We start from the raw sequence: 21732 nt of genomic DNA, 5'->3' as shown, positions 1-21732 counted from the left end.
GTTGATGTACCTTTCGATGCCTATCAACGTTTTATGGGAAATAGCCTCATAAAATGGAATTACTTCAGGGTTATGACCAGGTGGCCGGCTTAGTGTTTCTTTGTGAGTTTTCGTGAAGATCAAACATGATTTGACCGTAGTTTTATGACCCTAAGGCCACGCCATCTCCTCGATGGTAACCACACACACCGTATGTGCCTTCAAGGGTTTGCAGACACAGATTTTTAATATTAATGATTATCAACAACATCACGTATCAAAGCCAGGGAGGTTTAGTTAGTCACTAATCTCACATTTAAATATTTGGTCAGTATTAGGGATTTTTTTTTGGCGAAAATACTTTGACAAAAGCTGCTCTTCTTGCAAAACAAGACTTTTTTAGACATTAAAGTTGGGCGTAGATGATAAATAATCAGGATAGGATTAACACTCCTGCTGCCTTATGCTAACATCTTCCCCCCTCCCATTCTGACCACTTGGTCAACCTTGTACTCAACAACTGCACCTTACATACACTGTACTGCTGCTGTCCGAACAATACTGTTTACATCTGTTACTTGTAACATGCACTTTATGAACAGCTGCTCTACATACTTGCACATACACACATGTGACTTTCATTTTCTTTCAACTTTGAGAAAAGAACATACTGTACTTTTTACTACTGTTTTTAGAGTTATTCTTATCTTTTCAATTTGTTTTCTGTTCTCTCAAGATTATATTTGGTGAACGGAGGAACAGCAAAGTAAGAATTTCATTGTACAGTGTAACTGCCTGTTAAACAATAAAACTCTTGAGTCTTGAATCTTGAATCAAAGCCGGTGTAGGTATTTTTTCTGAGCTTAAATGAAAACAGTTTCAGGTAGAAAAGACGGTAAACTTCTTTAATCCAAAACACTTGACAAGCATTGCATGTCAACATGAATGTAGAGCTGAACACTAGCCGTGAATGCATTTGGAGAAACAAGGAAAAATGAACATTTTACATTTACACGCATTCAATAAACCGACAAGGTCTCGAAATCAAATAAAAATCCAGTATAGAGAGCTCCTTACTGGGATTTCTTTCAGATTTCTCAGTCAGTGCATGTACGAAAACAGACGGCGGTACCGGAAATAAGCAAGCAGCATCGCCACGAGACACAGCAAAACACTTTTGAGGCGATGCTGAAATCAAATACATGCTTGATGAAATAAAGAATTTAAATATCATCTTCATTCATATTTTAAGGTAAAGCGGCGCAATGTTTTTAAAAAAGCCGCAGTGTAAAGTTTGATTTTTACATTACGTTTACGTCACGTCTTCTTCTGTGAGTTTACCGGCTGGTTGTAAAGCAGAAATCTGATTACTGTCTGACTCATGCAGACCTAGAGATTCACATTATCTGCTTACTCAAGCGCATGTAAACGTGTTGATCGGATTACTGACAAAATCCGATTTTCTGCACTGATCGGACTATTGATGTAAACACACTCACTGTTTAGTTCACAAGCTGCTGTAAAGTTCATAAGAATTAGAGGAAAATGGACAACACAGGTGCTTAATCATTTCCTGTGCAAGCGATAAAAGAAAAAAAAACAGCTCATTAATATTTAATCTCAACACCTTCATGAATAGCAATTGTATGCTAACAATGTCTTTATAGCTGTGGTCAGCAGCTCCTGGTCTGCTCCAGAGCCTAGTTCCAACATGTTCTGCTCCAGCTAGTCAGCCTCTTCTCCAGTCCCTGACTAGCTGGATCAGATGTGTTACAGGTAAGTAAGGAGGCAGAGGCGGGTCAGCACATTAGATACGTTAAAACTAAGCTCTGCAGGAAAGGAGGGGGAGGAGGGCTGGTGACCACTGCTGTAGAGGTTTTTTTTTAATGTAATTGGAATGTAACAATAAACATTAAACAAAGCTAAGAGAAAAATCCAAAAGACAACAAGGTGTCCTCAAACTTTTGACAGCATTTACCTCTCCAACCAACGGCGTCGTTCCGTCTGCCTCAGTGATCCAGGCCTCAACCTCAGCTCCCCTGTCGTAGGACTCGTAGGTGCCGTTGATTCTCTTGCTGATGGCTATGGCAGGATCCTGTCACACAACAAAAACCCAAGTTATTAACTTCATTGCAAAGGTTCCCTATTAATTCCCTATTAATTGTCATTAACTGTCAATTGTCACACCGGCACAGGTGTTGTAGTACAGGTGGGCGACTTTTCAAACCCCTTTGAGAACAACAGAAAGTGTGCGGCTAAAAGTTAAAGCAAAAGCTGTGTGAAAAATCTAATATTATCTCATGCATTACAGTGTCATAACCCACAGGATGACGATGCTAATATTACAATAGCCTCGTGTATCCAATGCAAAACTACAGAAGCAAACTTCAGACACCAAACATGTCTGGCAGGATCAGCTACGTTTGGTGTGCGAGCGAAGATGTGCACTAACTGCAGCAGAAATGATACAAATGACTCACCAATATGAGAATGTATTTTTGCCCTTGCTCGTGCATGTAGTCAGCAAACTGAGGCAAGTCCTTGAATTTGACCATGTCATACGTGAAGTCCTTTTTATCCTCCATGTAGTCAATGTCGGTGTACTGGGTGTCCTGGAACAGGTGATAGAGGAAAACAAATGAGTGTGCTTGTCCTTATTATCTCCTTCACCCAGCATTAGCATCCTAGCCACTGCTGTAGGCCTCGGCGTCCTGATGTATGGAGCGGTCAAAGCCTGTTGTTTATGCTAGTAGGGTAGCAGCACTTCTGTCTACTTTTGATTGCTCTGGCAAACACACTGCCCCATAAAGCCTCAGCAGATGGTGAGGTGCTCCTGCCAGTTCCTCGCAAATGCTAATCAGATGGAGACATATTAGCTTGACGCGCTAATGCCCTCTTTATTTAAATCACATCAAACGCTGTCCTTCAGTGCATCTTACAGCAATTACAGCTGAAACATTAGCTGTCACAGACAGGGTAGACACTGTATGTGACATGTTTACATATTCCATCACTATTCCTGAGATGCGGTTCACCTCATTAGAGACGTTAGAGGGACCAATCTAAGGCGCTTGCTTCATTGGAAGAATTCCGTAAAGCAAAAAACTGGAAATTCAACTGCATCAGTTTTAAAAGGTAAGGGCCAATTCTAATTCACCCTCCCCTACCACTCAGCTCTTCCCATCCATATGTAGGGGTAGGGTGCCCTGATTCTTGTTGAGATAGAGGGGGAGGGTGAAGTGCTGGGGCTATATGACCCTCCAAACAGAGGTTTTTCAGAGATTTCAAACAGAGAGATATGAGAAAGAAATGAAAAACTGGCCAGATGGAACAAAGAAACCCACAAATGTGAGAATTTTCTCTGTTGAAAATGACAATAACCATCAAATTACCTTAGTATGATGTTGTTTCAATGTATTATGGTCCTTTTCTTCATAACAAGCATGAAAAAAATCACCCTTATTAGTCCAACAATGGGGAAGCTTCACCGCCGCATTTAACCCATCCATGCAGTGAAACATCACATACACACTACAGTAAGCACACTTGCCTAGAGCAGTGGGCAGCCCTATCCACAGCGTCCAGGGAGTAGTTGGGGGTTAGGTGTCTTGCTCAAGGACACCTCAGTCACATACTGTTGGCTGAGGGGATCGAACCGGTGCCCTTCCGGCTACAAGGCTGGTTACCTAACCTCCAGCCCATGACTGCTCTTAGCATGCTGTTGTGTTGGAAGTTCACTAGCTAAATTTCCATTCCATCTTAAATGGAGCACCAGTTACATTCTGGCACCTCAGGTGTCAGAACTGCTGCAGCATTTAAGGTTGAACAGGGACATTTGAACAAGAAGCTGGTGAATCGCTGACTTCAGCTTCATTTTACTGAAAAATTAAGGGTGAGAGGTCATAAATACCCCCCTTTGAAGGCATATGATTCCCTAAATGTAACTAAAGCCCAGCAGTGAGGAGCTGAAATTTCCCCTCCTCTGCTGTCACTGCAGACAGACAGGGTCGCCTACAGAGCAGCTCTAGTAGCTGTTAATGAAGTGATGCTCATTTATTTGAGGGTCCCATTTTGTAGAGGATGATTTCAAATACTGCCCCTTGTAACTCAGTTCCAAGGGTCAAGGGCACACTCAAAAGTCAGGGGTTTGGGTAACAATATCCACCAAACGTCTGGCCACCAAACTTTTTGGTCCAAAAATGGTAGAAAGTGGCAACTTTTAAGTAGATCTACAACAAACTATCAAAATCTAATGCTTAACAAATAACCTGAATGGTAATTAAAATGAGAAGTAGTGATTAAAAACACTGCACTACTCATCACAGACATGTTCCAGCAGTTTAAACAGCAGAAAAACAGTGAAATACTCAGACATGATCCAGTGCATCTGCATTCGGTAACATCTTTAGTTTAAAACTATCTTTTGGTTATAAACCTTTATAGCTTTAGTTTTAATATTGGTACTACAAACACATGTTCATAAGCTACTGAAGTTCATATCTGTTTCTTCTCTAAACATCGAACAATCATAGCACCCCCTACTGGAGAAACTCAGTTCCAAGAAGCAAGGTGAGTCTCGAAAACAAGGGGTAGGGGTAAGAATAAGAAATGGGATTGGGCCTTAGAATCTTTTGCTATAAATTACAATTACAATTATGGATCCACCAAACTTTTGGCCATCAAAAAGGTTTGTCCAAAAAAGGTAGAAAGTGGCAATTTCAGTGTATATGCAAAAGATTAAATAGGTCTACAATGAAGTGTTAAAACTGCATAACAAATAGCTTCTCCTACTGGAGAAACCTCAGACTGCTAGACAGGAGTTCCAAAGCCACATCCACATACTTTATATATTAACAAATGAATTATTTTCCATTATTTTACATAGTTGGGGCAGTCGAGGGCTGGAGCTTAGGGAACCGGCCGTGTGACCTGAAGGTCGCCGGTTCGGTCACCCTGTGACCTGAAGGTCACCGGTTCGGTCACCAGTGCCGACAATGAATGTAGAAAGAATGAATGTAGGTAGGGCTGCCCACCACTCCGGGCAAGTGTGCTCACTGCTCAAAAGTGTGTATGAGGTGTTTCACTTCAAGGATGACTTAAATGCAGAGGTGAAAAGGTGGCCACTTTTTACTACAGTGTAAGCAGTTCCTCCACATTTGTGTATTGATTTGTGTCAAATGAAATAAATCGAATCAGGATTTTATACAACACTGAACTGTTTCAAGCTGAATGGAAATGTGAGAGGTTTGGTGCCCTAACGGTGGGGCATCTATTTCAGAGTAGAGGAGAAGCAGCCCCAGGTTGCTGGCACTTACGTAAGGGAGGCCAATCTCACGATTCCTCTCAACCGTTCTCTTCACTTCTTCCAGGCTGCCATAGTCCCAGCGAGAGAGCTGAAAGCCAAAGGCCCAGTAAGGGGGGATGGTGGGCCTGCCAACCAGCTGGAGACACACACACACACACATACACAACACAGCATGATATACAATCTCTATCCACTTTATAGAAATGTTTACCTTGTGCTTCCACTCATTGGTCACTTTATTAGGAACAACTACCTTATATGCTGATCAGGCATGATGACCACTGCCTGTTTTCTACATTCATTGTCCATTTTATCAGCTCCACTTACTGTATAGGAGCACTTAGTCCATCTGTTTCTCTGATACTTTGTTACCCCCTTTTACCATGTACTTCAGTGGCCAGGACCCCCATGGACCCTTTCTTTCTTCTGTTCATTCTTAACACTTCAGTAACACTGACGTGGTGGTGATGTGTTAGTGTGTGTTGCACACGCTAACACATGGAGTTTTTGAACACTTCAGTGTCACTGCTGGACTGAGAAGAGTCCACCCACCAAAAATATCCAGCTGACAGCGTCCTGTGACCACTGATGAAGGACTAGAGGGTGATTAGCTCATACTGTACAGCAAGAGATGAGCTATCGTCTCTGACTTTACATCTACAAGGTTTATCTCCTCTCTTGTACCCCCTCACTGGTCAGTTTGTGAGCACAGGGCCACTGTTGTCCAGATATTATTTGAGTAGTGGTCCATTCTCAGTACAGCAGTGACACAGACAAAGCAGTCTGGTTGCTGGTGTGAGAGTTTTGACATACGCCGCTGACACTTCCAGGTTGAGAGTGGATCACCACCAAAAAATATCCAGCCAAGAGCAGCTCTGTGGTCAGAAAGTGACCGCTGATGAAGGACTGCTGGGCAACTAGCACAAATGTGGCATGAATAGATGAGCTACATTATCTAACTGCTTTGGAGCCACATGGATAGTTAATGTATACTACATGTAGAATTAGGTAGAAAACTCGCATAGCATATCTGACCTCTGTGAACTCCTGCACGATGGCCTCTGGTGTGGCTCCAAGCAAAATATAGAAGTCCAACACTCCTCCGATTGTCCTGTAGGTCACTGCTGGTGCCGGCTGAAGAGTCACATCTACACATTGCAGAGATTGAAAGAGTCAGAATCAGAATCTACAGATTGAAAGAGAAAATAACAATACAAAATAAAAAATAAATAAAAAACTTCTCAAGCAAGAGTAAATATGTTTTCTACTAAAAAACTCCTTGCGTAATTACTCTGAGTTGCCTTAAATGAGTTTCTCTGGGTTTAACTGCATCAGCCAGCTAACAGACACTCCCAATTCAAAATATAAGCAAGAACGTTTGATTCAATAAAGAGTTGTCATGCTTATTATTCTTAGACAAAAGAATAGAAGAGCAAGCTAACTCCTCCCTCATGTTGGAAGCTAAGCTGTATGGTTATTGGATGGATGGATGGATGGATGGATGGATGGATGGATGGATGGATGGATGGATAGGTAAATGGATTGGTGGATCAATAGATAGGTGTTTCTAATAAAGTGGCCAGTTACTGGAAGCAAAAGGTAGGCGTTTCTAACAAGGTGGCCAGTTACAGAAGCGCAAGGTAGGTGTTTCTAATAAAGTGGCCATTTAGTGGAAGTAAAAGGTAGGTGTTTCTAATAAAGTGGCCAGTTGGTGGAAGAACAAGGTAGGTGTTTCTAATAAAATGGCCAGTTGGTGGAAGAACAAGGTCGGTGTTTCTAATAAAATGGCCAGTGAGCACAAAGTACAGTAAAAAAGCAAAACAAGAGCAAACGCACTGCCATACATTATTATCCAGATGCATAAACAGAAGAAGAATGCATATAATAAAATATGCTAAAACATTTATATTTAATATAGTTTTATACAATGTAGATATAATTGAATGTATTATACACATAAAGAATTGCAATAAAATATACTACTCCTCACAATAATAATAGCTAAAACGGTACTGCATTAAAAGTGCACTCAAGTAAAAGTAAAATTACTATGAAAAAACTTGGGGTGGAATATGGCACAGAATTTTATGAGAGTTAAGCAAGTTGTACACAGGAAGAATGAAGTGCGGAGTTCTCCTTGTTTGTTTTGGGAGGCTCACTGCGAAAAACTACCACCTGGTTTAAGGCTGTATTTTAGCCGAGTTAGCTCTTGCTGTGACTTATTTACATGCTTCAAAGTGGTACATATTTCAGGCACCATGAAGGCAGATAAAATAACGTAGGTGTGAATTATATTCAGTACACAGTAATAAAAAATACTGTATGCAGTATATTGATATTATATAAAAAATATATTGTATGCAGTAAATAAATAATATAAAAACTTAAATGTCAGGTGAAATCTCTCCAACTGCTATGCGATTTGCAGATGAGTCTGTTATGTTTATTTGAACTTATTTTAGACACATAAAATTTTAGACAAATGAAAATTATTCATCTTGGCAAATCATAAGCAAACTGTTTGGTTAATATTTAGTTTCCCCTTCTATCAATAGGTGCCCTTACAAGGAAGAAGACCGCTGTAATGAGTAGTTCCTTACTCTCTATCTCTGACAAACACAGCAATTAATCTGTTGGCATTTTTTCAAACCATTAAAAACATCCCATCCCCAACACGCGCACACACACACACACACACACACACACACACACGGTGAGCTGATCATCACACCAGTCACAGTGTGAAAGATCATGGTCTGCCGGTGCCAAAGGGGCAGTACACTGGTCGAAGGCAAAACACACGAGTGCACCCACTCCCGAATGTCAAGTCTTGTTTACACATGGACTACATATGTCACATGTTATCAAGGATGCAGCACGTGCCCAGCATGTCAGCAGCTCAGGCTGGAGAACTTCTACAGGCCTTTCGCCTCCCCTGTTTCACTCTGTGCTTCAGTGATTACTGCTGTGTTGTTCTGCAGGCTTTCTAAAGTGATTACAGTGAGTTACAGTGTTTGGACTCCATTACCCACCCATAGCATTGCTGTTCATTAGGAAAACGCCAAAGGATTCGCCTTGGTCGGTTTCCAAGCACATGAAGAAGGGATAGTGACCGTAAATGTTGTGCGTTCCCTGAGGAGAGAAGCAGGTAGAGCAAACAATAATTAAGCAGCATTAATGGGCTGAAGTGGCACAAATCTGTTTATTTGGTTTTTTTCCAGAATAAAAGTCCCAGGACTACTGGCTTTGCTACTTTCTTCAAGTATCAGGCAATTAAGGGCAGCCCTGATGTAATTTAGAGGGCGTATATAGTTCATTGAGCAGCTAATCTTAGCCAGTTTATTTATTTATTTATTTACTTATTGCGAATGTATGTGAGCAACACTTGACATTATGTGTACTGAGGAGTAAATGTAATGTCAAGTAAGAAGATACCACAGCTTATGGTTTTAGGCCTGCACATTCCCTGACTAAAGCTCACCTAGTTCAGGAGTCGATGACATGGGTCTTTTACTGCCCTGTTGTGGCTCCACAGCAACATTAAAGTAAAAATTACTTACTTATTAAGGTAAAAATAAAATAACCTTTTAAATAAAATAACTGTCTTAAGATGCAAAATACTACATATATCGAATAGATTTCATTTCACTTGACAAGATGCCATTTTTGCAATGCACTGTAATCTGTACCATGGGAAAGTGGGCTCTTCATATTTCCATATGTGTTACTTTACAGTTCTAGTATTTTCATCATTCTTCTAAAACAGTGGGGAATAAAGGAAAACCCTTCTATTAGTAGGCGTGTCCAAACTTTTGACTGATACTGTGTGCGCGCGACTGTACATATTTCTCCACTCACTCCATTGGGGAAGGAGTCTCTTGTAAAGATGGGCCAGGTCCTCCAGTTCATATCGTGGCGGTAGTTCTGGTGGACGTGCTCTCCCAGGCCGTAGACGTTGTCTGAGGCGAGCTTAGCAGAGATCTGCAGATACTGATCTTCAAATATCAGTGGAGCCACAGTGGTGTCAAACCTGAAAATGAGAGAGAGAGAAAGAGGTGGAAGAGAGAGAGAGAGAGAGAGAGAGAGAGAGAGAGAGAGAGAGAGAGAGAGAGAGAGAGAGAGAGATGGGAGAGAGATGGGAGAGAGATGAGCTTTTATTATGAAAAACAACATATTTCATACAGCTTTTCCCTTTGAAGGCACAAACACTAATTTACCCAGCAAATTAAGCTTCCATCAGCCCTTTATTCTGCACTTTACTTAGTTAATCCAGCTCAATAAATCATGAAGATGTATACACCCATCAAGCATAACAAGATGACCACCTCCTTGTCCATTTTTTCAGCTCCACTTACTGTATAGGTGCACTTTGTAGTTCTACAGTTACAGACTGTAGTCCATCTGTTTCTCTGACACTTTGTTACCCCCTTTTACTCTGTTCTTCAGTGGTCAGGACCCCCATGGACCCTCACAGAGTAGGTACTATTTGGGTGGTGGGTCATTTTCAGCACTGCAATAACACTGATGTGGCGGTGGTGATGTGTTAGTGTGTGTTGCGCTGGTATGAGTGGATCAGACACAACAGTGCTGCGGGAGTTTTTAAACACCTCAGTGTCTCTGCTGGACTGAGAATAGTCCACCAACCAAAAATATCCAGCCAACAGTGTCCTGTGACCACTGATGAAGGACTAGAGGATGACCAACACAAACTGTGCAGCAGCAGATGAGCTATCGTCTCTGACTTTACATCTACAAGGTGGACTGGCAAGGTAGGAGTGTCTAATAGAGTGGACAGTGAGTGGACACAGATTTTAAAATCTCCAGCAGCACTGCTGTGTCTGATCCACTCAGACCTGCACAACACACACTCACACACCACCACCATGTCAGTGTTACTGCAGTGCTGAGAATGATCCACCACCCAAATAGCATTTTTAACAGAAACTGTGTACTGTTTGACATTTATCAGTAAAAAAAAATCCAAGGACTTTCACATGCAGTATCGTAATCATTTAATTGGTGCAAGAGCTATCAGCAGCCATTAAAATCATAAAAATTCATACGCTTGTGAGCACAGACAGGCAGAGCTCCCTGCTATTACCCCTGCATGCCACCATTATTGCAGAGAGCATGGCAGTAAAGCATGACAGCGAGTTGAACGGGATGAGTGAAGAGACGTGATCTTTCAAAGTCCCACAGCCTCATCAGCGTAAATAACTTTACGTTTACGCCAAACTAAGGCAAGTGTCTGAACATCGCAGCATTAAAAAAGGTCGCAAAGAGGATATTAATCACGTTTAATGGTGTCGCCTGGTTTTGGAGGCACTGACTCCTCTAATGGCTGTGTATCTAGCTGTGTGTGACTGACACAGCTATAATCACTTTGTCTCTCTGTCTGGCATTGACTGACACCCCACAGCCCAAACAAATCACGCCATTCTTTTAAAATAATGCATAATAATGAGCTCACTGCGTGAAAAATACGGGCCTACAGAGGGATGAAATGCAATATGACATTAATGTCAGCTAAGTACTGTTATTATGATTTCTTGTCTTGACATATAGTAGTCATAAGCGGTGATTCAGGGTGACTCAGGAATGATCTAAACACTTGATCCGTGTTCACATACGCAGGAAATTAGGAGTAATGAAGGGCGAAAGGGGTTCTGCCTGTCAACAAGAGGCGCAAGTAAGGGGAGACAACAACACAAAAAACATTCCAAACACAAAAACATGTGATTTATAGTGACAGGGATGGAGGGATGTGAGAGGGGCATCCAGTAAGGGAGAGAAAGCAAACGAAGTTTCAGAACTACACAAAACAAAATGTTTTCAAAGGAAGCACCAAAACTCCAGGCTTATTATTCCATGAGGAATCGTGTACAATATGATAATTGTGCTTTGTTTTTCCCCAGAGGTCCACTTACAATGTTTGTCTGCATTTATGTGCCAAATATTGGAGTCGTCCAATCAAGCAATTTTTTGTGACCAGTCTTGGCTGTTTTGGTTAGTGTGCGTTTTAGACTGCTGTGTTCTGATTGGCTGCTCTGTACTGTGACTCATTTAGTAAGCAGTCTAGGCTGAAACACTCTGTATAACTTCAGCATGAGTGGGCGGGGCTAAACCGATCTAGACGGATGTCACGACAGTCTCCATATATGGACAGTAAGGACTTTAACAGTTTATTTACATCAAAATGATTCATTTAAAAATAAATAGATAGACATACAGAGAGAGAGAGAGAGAGAGAGAGAGAGAGAGAGAGAGAGAGAGAGAGAGAGAGAGAGAGAGAGAGAGATAGATAGATAGATAGATAGATAGATAGATAGATAGATAGATAGATAGATAGATAGATAGATAATTTCTGAAAGGAAAACAAAGCACTCACAAGATTTTTCTGTTGGACACTCTGCGGACTCGGACTCCGAATGGACTGTGGACAAGTTCTAGCTCGTAGTTCAGGGGTCCATTAGGGGAGCTGGTCAGAGAGTTAACGTGTTCATGAGGGACTTCGAACCTGGCTTTGTTTGCATCAGTGATCTGGAGAACAAACAGTAAAACTGCATTATATATATATATATATATATATATATATATATATATATATATATATATATATATATACACACACACACACACACACACTCACTCACTGGCCACTTTATTAGGTACAGTTTATTAGGTTCAGTTGCTTGTTAACACAAATAGCTAATCAGCCAATCACTCAATGCATTTAGGCATGTAGGCATATAGCAAGGTGTACCTAATAAAGTGGCCATCTATATACAAATGTAGGTGATGATGAATTTGACAGTAACTAACATCCTAGTTAATGCACTGAACTGAAAATAAAATAAAAAAAAAAAAAAAAAAAAAAGGAGTTAAAATGTATTTAATGCTTTAACCTCTTATTCTCCAGGGTATATTTTGGTCTGTCCATCTGAATTTATGTGACCAAATCATAAGTAAAATGATTCTGTAACCGCATGAAATAAAATTTCAATTTAATTTCTAATTTTATTTAGTTTTTGTGAAAGCTCACCGCAAATGAACAGAACATGTGTTTTATGATTTACACATACCGCTATATGTTTACAATTTACTGCTGAAAGCCAAAAATCTCAGACGCTCTTTGTGTTATTTTATAAAAGTAATGTTTACAGAGCAGATCACTGAAGAGACGCCGTCTGTTTATAGTTTACAGCCCAGATTTGGGGAAAACAGGTCGACTTTCAGTAGAAAAACAAACTGGGTTTAAAATGACATCACCATCTTCTTGACTGGAGAGAAGAGTTACAGCCTCATACGACGCACAGCTTCTGAATGTAGCTCATGAAATATGAAAGTTATGAAGAACGTGACGAAGTGCGTTTTGGGACCAATGGTGGTTCCAAGGAATTTAAGAGGTTTCAATGTTTGCCATATTTTTTCTGCATGTAAGTAAAACTCAGAAGCAGGGAAGCAGTTTTCTGAAATGCACTGCATTTTACAGGTAGTTTTATCCTCCTACAGTGCACTGTGTGTATGCATGGGCGCCATGAACATACATGGAATCGAAGGCGATTTTCTGTCTGCATTTCAGCAGTGAAGGTCAGCTCTGTTATTTCTGCCCCATACAGAGAAGGTGAGTTCACTCGTTTCAACTGGGCCTCCAGTCCTGAAAAACAGAGCAAGCATTTTAACTTAGAGTGAATATTCATATGTGCGGTAGATATTTCCACACAGAAATGGGCTCAAGTATTTCATACAGAGAGTGTTTGGTACAATACATGTAATAGTATAATAATATACGCTGCAGAGTTTGTGTAATTTGATTTGAGGCCAGGAATAGCTCACTAATCTGTTTAGGTTCCAATAAATGCAAAACAGAATGTAGCAAGTATTCTGTAAAGCATGTTGGGAGGAAGAAAAGCACTCACTTGTTCTATCAGCACGGTTCTGACTGACCACAGTGTAGCCATTGTTACTAGAGAAGAAGCACCAAGGTACGTTGGTCTGGTCCAGCGGACTCCAGCAGCAGCCCCTTGCCAGACATCTTTGCTGGAGGGAAGGAAGAGTCAGTAAAGGTCAGATTTACAGCCACTGAGAAGTCTTTGGTTAGTGTTTGTACTGCAGGCGCTGAGTTTTGCATGGGCATTGATTACTAGATGTTTTCACTATAGAATGGTAGGTTGTGGTGGTCAATCACACAAACATTTCAGTGGCACTGCTGGTCTGAGAATTGTCCACCACACAAAATATCCAGCCACCAATGTCCTGTAGTCAGAATCTGAGCTCTGATGAAGGACTAGATGATGGTTAACATGAACACTGCAGCAGCAGATGATCCATCCTCTCTAATTTCACATCCACAAGGTGGACCAAGAAGGTAGATGTGTCTGACAGGGTGGACAGTAAGTGGGCACACTATTTAAAGAAGTCGATCCACTGGTATCAATGTAACACTCGCTACTATGTTAATGGCACAGCAGTGCTGAGAATGATCCCGAATTTGTTAGCCCCCATCCATCAGTGGTCACCAGATATTATCCAGGTTAACGTGGAAACTGATGGACGCTAACAAATTCTGCAGAGAAACTGATGGACTGCACTGCAAAAAATGGTACCTTGTCAGGCAAAATGATCTTAAATGTAGTCAAGAAATCTGATTTGATATGGAAAATCCAACTTTGGGTTGAATTGTTTTGCTACTCCATGTTTCGTTTATGTAAAGTTCTTCTATAAACCCTTCACAGTGGACATTTTTAAGTAAGATTTTCCAACAGCATCCATTTTTCTAATCTGCTTCCCAGCAGTCATCGGGCGGAAGGCATTTAGCATGTCCAATTGGCCTGACTGCATGTCTTTGGACTGTGGAAGGAAACCGGAGAACTCGGAGGAAACCCATGCAGACACAGGGAGAACATGCAAACTCCACACAGAGAGGACCCTGGTCACCCGGCCAGGGAATCAAACTCAGGCCCTCCTCGCTGAGAGGCGACAGCGCTACCCACTGCGTCACTGTGCCGCCCATTTTCCAACAATAGTGCAGGATTAAATCAGGAGTAATGAGTGATGGACATAATAACCATAGACTGATGAAACGGTCAGTATTTTACCTGGGAGCCGCCGGCCTCTGGGTGACAATCCACTCTCTCTGCGATTGGGATGTCTGGACAAACTGGCACAAAAGGCTCTGGATCTGGCTGCTGGGTTGGGTTTGTTGCTGTCAATCATAAGACACTGAATCAATGAGTGATAGGATCTCTATTAAGAGACGCACTAACTACAGCGGCCGCTTGCATAAAATAAGCTTTGGCCTTAAGTTTTTGTTTATACTTTATCTGCACAAAGGATACCTTCGAATTACCAGGCTGAAGCGGCACAATTCCGAGATCTGATGTTTTCAGGGCTGTGTGGACACAAATCTGATCTTTTCAAATCTGACCTGAGCCACTTTCATATGTGGTCTGTATCCGATTTGTGGCCATGTGACCTTAATGTGACGCTCAGATCAGAATTCATGTGCTTTTTTTCCGGTACGCGTGCACCGTCATTCAGTGTTACCAAGGCAGCAGCGCCGAAAAGAAGATAAAGCCTGTAAACGGTGGAAAAGTTCGTTCATATTAATGGCAGATTTAATACCTAAACGAGTGTGAATCATCCTGTCAGAGAGCAAAAAATCCGATTTGAGGAATGAGGCTTGGAATGAGGCTTGTACAAGTGTACCACTCAAATCCGATGTGAAAGTGGCTCAGGTCAGATGTGAAAAGATCTGATATGCTTGTCCACACATCCCTGAAAACATCAGATCTGAGTCACATTTGGGCAGAAAATCTGATTCATGCCACTTCAGCCTGGTAATGTGAACGCAACCTTTCATATGTGGTCCTAGATCGGATACGTATCCGATGAGTGGCCATGTGACCTTAATGTGATGCTCAGATCGGAATTCATGTGCTTTTTTTCAGCGTTACCATGGCAGCAGCGCCGAACAGAAATTAAAGCCTGTAAACTGTGGAAAAGCAACTCATCTCACCTTTTAGTCCTCGTCTGGCTCTAATAATGAAGCTGAGAGCTGATCAGAGTTAATGTTCTTCTCAGCGAAGCTCGTTCTGCTCGTTAGTTTGTTTATTGTTGTTTATATTTAAAATGTTTCTGCCAAACAGCCGCAGGCCAACCATGATTTCATACACTGCTAGTGATTGCAAGTGATTGCCTTGTTATCCAAAAGCACCACAGCATGACAGTCTTTATGTATTATGCAGTGCTTCACATTGCACATGCTTTCATATAGTGGCGTTCACTGTACTGCATAATACAGTTTATGCAAAGCTTTTGTGACACAAAACTGGTGCTTTCATTTTTGCTACACTTGCCTCAGTACCTCATTTCAGCTTTAAAACAATTCATGACCTGACTGTGTAAACACAGGTACTTTCTCATTAGTCACCACAAGCATAAACTCAAACGAAATAATCTAAAATGCTCATTAACATCTCCTATTATCCATTGACCATCAGGTGACCTTGTATAGCTATTTATAATCAGTAATAAAATGATCTTCTTCTTCTTTCGGCTGCTCCCTTTATGGGTCGCCACAGCGGATCATCTACCTCCATCTTGCCCTATCCACTGCCTCCTCTACTTTTACACCAACCATCTCCATGTCCACCTTCACTACATCCATAAACCTTCTCTGAGGTCTACCTCTTCTCCTTCTACCCGGAAACTCCATCTCCAACATTCTTTGACCAATATATCCACTATTCCTCCTCAACACATGTCCAAACCATCTCAACCTGGCCTCTCTGGCTTTATCTCCAAACTGCTCCACCTTCACTGTCCCTCTGATCTGCTCATTTCTAATCTTGTCCATCCTTATCACTCCCAACGAAAATCTCAGCATCTTCATCTCCGCCACCTCCAGCTCAGCCTCCTGTCCTTTAGACAGAGCCACAGTCTCCAAACCAAACATCATAGTAGGACACACTACTGTCTTGTAAACCTTCCCTTTCACTCTTGCTGCACACATCAGCCCTGACACCCGTCTCCACCCACTCCATCCTGCCTGCACCCTCTTCTTCACCTCTTTTCTACACTGTCCATTGCTCTGGATGGTTGACCCAAGATATTTGAAGTCATCCACCTTTACGACCTCTACTCCTTGAATCTTCACCTTTCCACCTGCCTCCCTCTCATTCACACACATCTATTCAGTAATAAAAATGATAATATGGCATTATTATCACACAACACCAGTGACACATAGTAGTTATGAGCTGCCTGATAAACAAAATTATTAATAAATTAATGAAGTATAGTGAGCGAGTGTGACTCAGCCTGTGATTCTCAGGCCTTGAGATGCTTCCTCTCTGATGAGCCTCGACCCAAATAAGCAGTTTAATAGAACTGAAATTGTGTTAGAATGTAAAATAAGAGTCTTGATAACAGCAGTGACTAAAATCTCTGTGACAAATGAATTTTTAAAATAAAATCATATTTTTAAATGTAGTATAACATTAATGATATAAAAAGTAAACATGAATTTGTTTTGTATGAATTCCTACATTAAAACTCTTCAAAATATTCTGTTATATAAAAACGGTTTCTCAAATGTTGACAACTGGTTTTGTGATGAGCTGTTTTACTGACGCAGAGCGACTATGAAACATGATAAAAGAAGAAAATCAGAGAATCATAAGAGAAAAGTGTTATTTAATCTGTCAACTGTGTAAATGTACATACCGACTTTTGGAGCTGTGCCTAATACTTTGAGCATCTGTTTAAGCCCTGTAACCTTTGTGACATGGTTTCATACTCCAAATGGGGAATGACCCATAGTCTCACGTCTCAGGCCAGACTGATAATATCCTATCAGTTTTCCTGAGGAGGAGTAGCCACCTCTAGCTGCAAACCCTAAGCACTCCTTCATAAATTCAAAATTCTCCTTCCTCGAATCACTCAGGCCAAAACTCTGGGAGGTTTAAATATAGCGAGTTGACCGATGTCACGGCTTCAAATTATGATTGAGGCTGACAGCTGTCACAATAACCGCGTCTGTCTGGATTCTTGGACGAGTATTCTCGTGCCTCTACAACTCCCCGGGCTGTCTGTATGTGCCTGTGAACTGTATTGCTTTTGGGTGTCCCACTTCATTTAGTGTCCTTGATGACGGGCAGGCTAGACGTATTCTTCATGCTTTGATAGAACATCAAAGCCTCGTATTTCCCCCCGTCCTTCGACCTGTTTTATGTTTTGGGGGCTGGGGTGGAGGGATGGGATGGGATGACACAATCATCTTACAGCCTTACATGGTCTGTGTAGGTGGTTGTTAAACCCCAGGAGCTAGTGCAGGGTATTTTTAACCACCCTACACTCTCAGAAATAAAGGTACTAAACCAACACTGGGGTGGAACCCTCAAGGGTACATCTCTGCACCTTTAGTCAGAGAACATAACTGAACCATAATCCACTGAAATTATATTTTCTAAGCTTTACTCCACACACCCCGTCTCGCCTCTAGACTTTTATTACACTGTTCAGTTTTAAAACATTTGGTTATGAAAAGGTACAAATACCAACTTTTCACCTGGAAACACTGATTTAAGCTTCACAATCAGACCTTAAAACTACTGTAGAACCTTTGAGGGAACATTTACATTGTTTGTACTTTGATGAACAAAAAATGTACCTGAACAGAACCTTCATTTCTAACAGTGTAGGTGCCTTACGTTGTATTCACTTCTAAAGCTTCTTCTTATATTCGGTTAATTATATTTCATTCCTAGTTGATTAAAAACATAAAATATAACATAAAATATAAAATTCTGTGGAAAGTGCAGATTCAGATGTTTCGATCCATATCAGATTTACTGTTGTAGGTAGTTCGGGAGTGGTTGTAACTTAATTTGTAATTATTTTATTAAGATTTGACTGTAAAGTCATTGTGTATACAGAGTCTTGATTTTCTGTCACTTTTTGACATTGAAACAAGTGGGAAAAGTCAACAATAATATCACTAGACTTTTAAGGGTTAAAGAAAGACAGAAATGGCAGACTCGCTGGGAGACCAGGGTGGGTGACATCGGATTACGGTTGAGAGAATAATATCTCAGTATCCTTGTCTGTGTGTAGAGAGTCAGATAAGGTTAGATACTATAGAATGGGAGGATGTACTGGACACTCACGCTCTTTGGTGACAGCGGGCTCTCCCGTGGCCAGCAGGACAACAAGTGCTATAGCAACAATCCCAACCAGGACAAACAGCACTATCAGGGTAATCTCTAACCCTGAGAACTTTCGCTTCCCCATCTGAAACACAGAGAGAGACATGTTTTTATACAGTACCTGGATATCGGGGCTTACATGTAAGTAAGTAAGTAAGTGATACGTTTTTTAATCCCACAAATGGGGAAATTCCACCTCCACATTTAACCCATCCATGAAGTGAAACACGACATACACACACGCTAGGGGGCAGTGAGCACACTTGCCCGGAGCGGTGGGCAACCCTATCCATGGTGACCAGGGAGCAATTGGGGGTTAGGTGTCTTGCTCAAGGACACCTCAGTCATGGACTGTCAGCTCTGGGGATTAAACCAGCAACCTTCACACTGGTCACAGGGCCAGTTCCCTAACCTCCAGCCCACGACTGCCCCCAAAGTGCTGCGTGTCGCATATGAGTACATATCTGTGGTAATAATTTGATCCATATGTATTATACATCAGCAACCTCATATCATATCAAAGATGCTGACTTATAATGACAGTATTAGTGAATGGAAAAACATTGAACATAAAAACTTTGGTTTTAAGTAGTTTTGGACCATTTTTATTAGTCTATTCATCATAAAATTTTACCACATTGTAAAGTGCAGCAGGAATATATGCAATCGTGTCTATATATATGAAATATTATCTCAGTCTCATATTGAAAACACACAAAAAAAATACAATTATTGCCACATCTACACATAGTGGCACATCTAATTCTTAGCCAAATGCAATTGAAGCATGTTCATGTTTATAGTTCTTTATGTGGCCATTCATGATTTCCCATTTCACTAGGATATAAATATGAGGTGGCACAGAGGCCAAATTCCCCTAATATTAGAAAGATTAGAGACTAAACAATGAGATAAACGTGTGTTGAACTTCAGTTATCAGCCAAAAAAATAGCTACATGCCTGAAAATGTCCATATTCACAGTCTAATTAATTATAAAACAACCAGAGCTGTAGTGAACCTACCTGGAAGATGATACATGTTTATTTAACCCCCACTCACATTGAGGTGGATGGTAAGAGGCATTAATTTGGTTGTAGATTTGCAGAAGATTATACCATAATGGGGACACCAAGTCTCCAAAAGCAAGCTTAGACACCATCTCCGTGCCAAGAAAATAAAAAGCATCGGGAACCTTATAAGGATACTCGGCATCATGGACTATATTGTGCTCCTTCAGGAGGACAATGATTTAAGCCATGCATTCAAACCCACACAGAAATAGTGAAATGACCACAAAATCAAAACGGCCATTCCAGTCCTCTAACCTAGGCTAACGCTGACAAACTGTGGGGCTGAAGACGAGACCAGTAGAGAGGAGCTAGGATTCTGGAGGATCTGGAGAATCTTAGATTGTAAAGTACTAAAAGCAGGGGTTCCAATAAGTGTGACAAGTGATTTTATAAAAAAAAAAAAAAAAAAGTAATATAATTATTCTGAAATTAAATTTAATGAATTAAATTTAGTCTACAAAAAAAAGTCTTATTTATTTATTTACAGCCCAATTTGTTTACAGCCCTTATGTAGAGCCCAAGTTACAGAATAAACACTGACATAAAAGTGCTTCATGTATCAGCCAATGACTATAAAAAATAGCTGGAAATTTGCCTGGAAATTTGACTGGATTTAAATGTTGGATTTCTCTCAATATTTCCAATGTGACCCTGAGCTCATGACCTTTTACCTCATGTTTACTAAGGGTGCCAATAATTATGGAGCTGACTTTACAAGGAAAGCAATAATATACAGAACATTTCCATCCTGTACAGCTGTTTGCCTCTGTGTGTTACTCTCTGTTTTAAAACAAACTAATGCTAACTAACTCCTTAATTCAGTAAAAGAATGTTGTAAAAAAGCAAAGTTGTACAAAAGTGATGACGTTTTCCCAAATATCTCTTTGTTAATCTGCGTTTATTTCAGAATCAGCTTTATTTGCCATGCACATTAACTGTCAGCGCTTCTTTCCCTTTCATTTCTCTACTCTTTTCTTTCATTTAGTTCTAGGATGGTGCAAGCTGGTTTCAGCAACATGAAGAACAACTTCCAACTGCATCCGTAACAGTATTCCCCTCAGCCAATCCATCCTCAATTTATCACGCCTTCAGTGAGAAATCAGCCCGGAGAAGGAAGAGAATGCAATCTACTCTCTTTCTCTCTTCCTCTTTCTCGCCCACTGTCTAGGTCTACAGGCAAAAAGGTAGAGTCAAATTTTTCAGAACTGCAGGCTGAAATGTTTTGGTTTTTGCAAAAAAAGGTCACTTGTTCTCCTGGATTTGACACCTGGCTGAGTGGTTCGAAGTCATTTCAGCTAAATTAAATATCATCCATCTTTAAATTGTCTCCAGAGTCAGGAGTTACAGGGTAAAAGTAGAGCAAGTATAGATAGGACAGTTTCTAGTTTTGACAATATACTACCGCAAAAATCTGCTAATAATAATAAATACAAATACAACTTAAATACAACTTAAGACCAATAAGTGCTAACCATTCAACTTTTGACAAAATGAAGGAACTTTTGACGGCTTTCTTATAAGACACGAATAAAAAAGTAGCTCAGAAATTGTGATTAGATCACAGTGTTTTTGAGCAGCTAATATGTGACAGAAAATTGTGAGAAGTTGTCGGATTTGGTCTGAATTGCAAAACTGGCGAAATGGGTCCAGTTCCTACCTTTGCTGCTCCCCTTGCCGTGCTGGTAAAGTCCGAGCTGAGGTCACAGCAGACAGTCCAAGAAGGGACAAAGTTTGCCCTGAAAGTTTCTCCTGATCTTACGCCACTCGTTTATGTACCTCCTTCTGTTCAGTAAGGAGTGATGCAATGATGTTGAGTGTGGGTGTGCACATGTGTGTGTGTGCATGTCCAAGGGGTGCTTGTGGGTGTGTTGTTGTGTGTGAATGCAGCAATAACCCACGAGAGCTGTGAATGATAAGCAGATTTTATTAAAGGCTGTAACACGGCGCCTCCATTTCCAAGCCTGAACAGTCCTGTTAACACACACAGATGAAACATTAACCACACGATAACTTTCTCTTAAAGGATCACTCCTTCTGTCACTCATAGGGAATGACTAAGCATTTCTTTTGGTCTTGCAAGTTTTTTACTGGTAATGTTATTTCACAAGCATTTTGCGAATAAACTGGAACCCAACGCTGATGATGATCTAGTCTAGTGTTGCCAGTTTC

The 21732-nt window shown here is 40.8% G+C and overlaps 1 protein-coding gene across 1 annotated transcript; it reads right to left on the bottom strand.

The window, feature by feature from the left end:
* Positions 1-1876: 1876 nt before the first annotated feature.
* On the bottom strand, positions 1877-21376 carry LOC119263690 (sucrase-isomaltase, intestinal-like). Its single transcript, XM_037539913.1, has 12 exons — positions 21221-21376; positions 18454-18577; positions 14383-14489; positions 13204-13324; positions 12832-12941; positions 11673-11824; positions 9143-9314; positions 8317-8416; positions 6320-6432; positions 5295-5420; positions 2460-2591; positions 1877-2074 (listed from the first exon to the last, which is right to left on the bottom strand). The coding sequence occupies exons 2-12, from the start codon at positions 18575-18577 to the stop codon at positions 1892-1894; spliced, it is 1440 nt and encodes a 479-aa protein (XP_037395810.1). The 5' UTR covers positions 21221-21376; the 3' UTR covers positions 1877-1891.
* Positions 21377-21732: the final 356 nt, after the last annotated feature.

This window comes from Pygocentrus nattereri, chromosome 7 (genome assembly GCF_015220715.1).
Source record: "Pygocentrus nattereri isolate fPygNat1 chromosome 7, fPygNat1.pri, whole genome shotgun sequence".
Classification (NCBI taxonomy): domain Eukaryota; kingdom Metazoa; phylum Chordata; class Actinopteri; order Characiformes; family Serrasalmidae; genus Pygocentrus; species Pygocentrus nattereri.
This window is presented reverse-complemented; position numbering and strand designations above follow the sequence as displayed.

Coding starts and splice junctions, on each gene's coding strand:
- LOC119263690 (XM_037539913.1), bottom strand. CDS start 18,577: ATGGGGAAGCGAAAGTTCTCAGGGTTAGAGATTACCCTGATAGTGCTG. Junction 13,325..14,382: donor CAGAGGCCGGCGGCTCCCAG/GTAAAATACTGA, acceptor CCTTCCCTCCAG/CAAAGATGTCTGGCAAGGGG. Junction 5,421..6,319: donor TCGTGCAGGAGTTCACAGAG/GTCAGATATGCT, acceptor GTGTGTCTCCAG/CTGGTTGGCAGGCCCACCAT.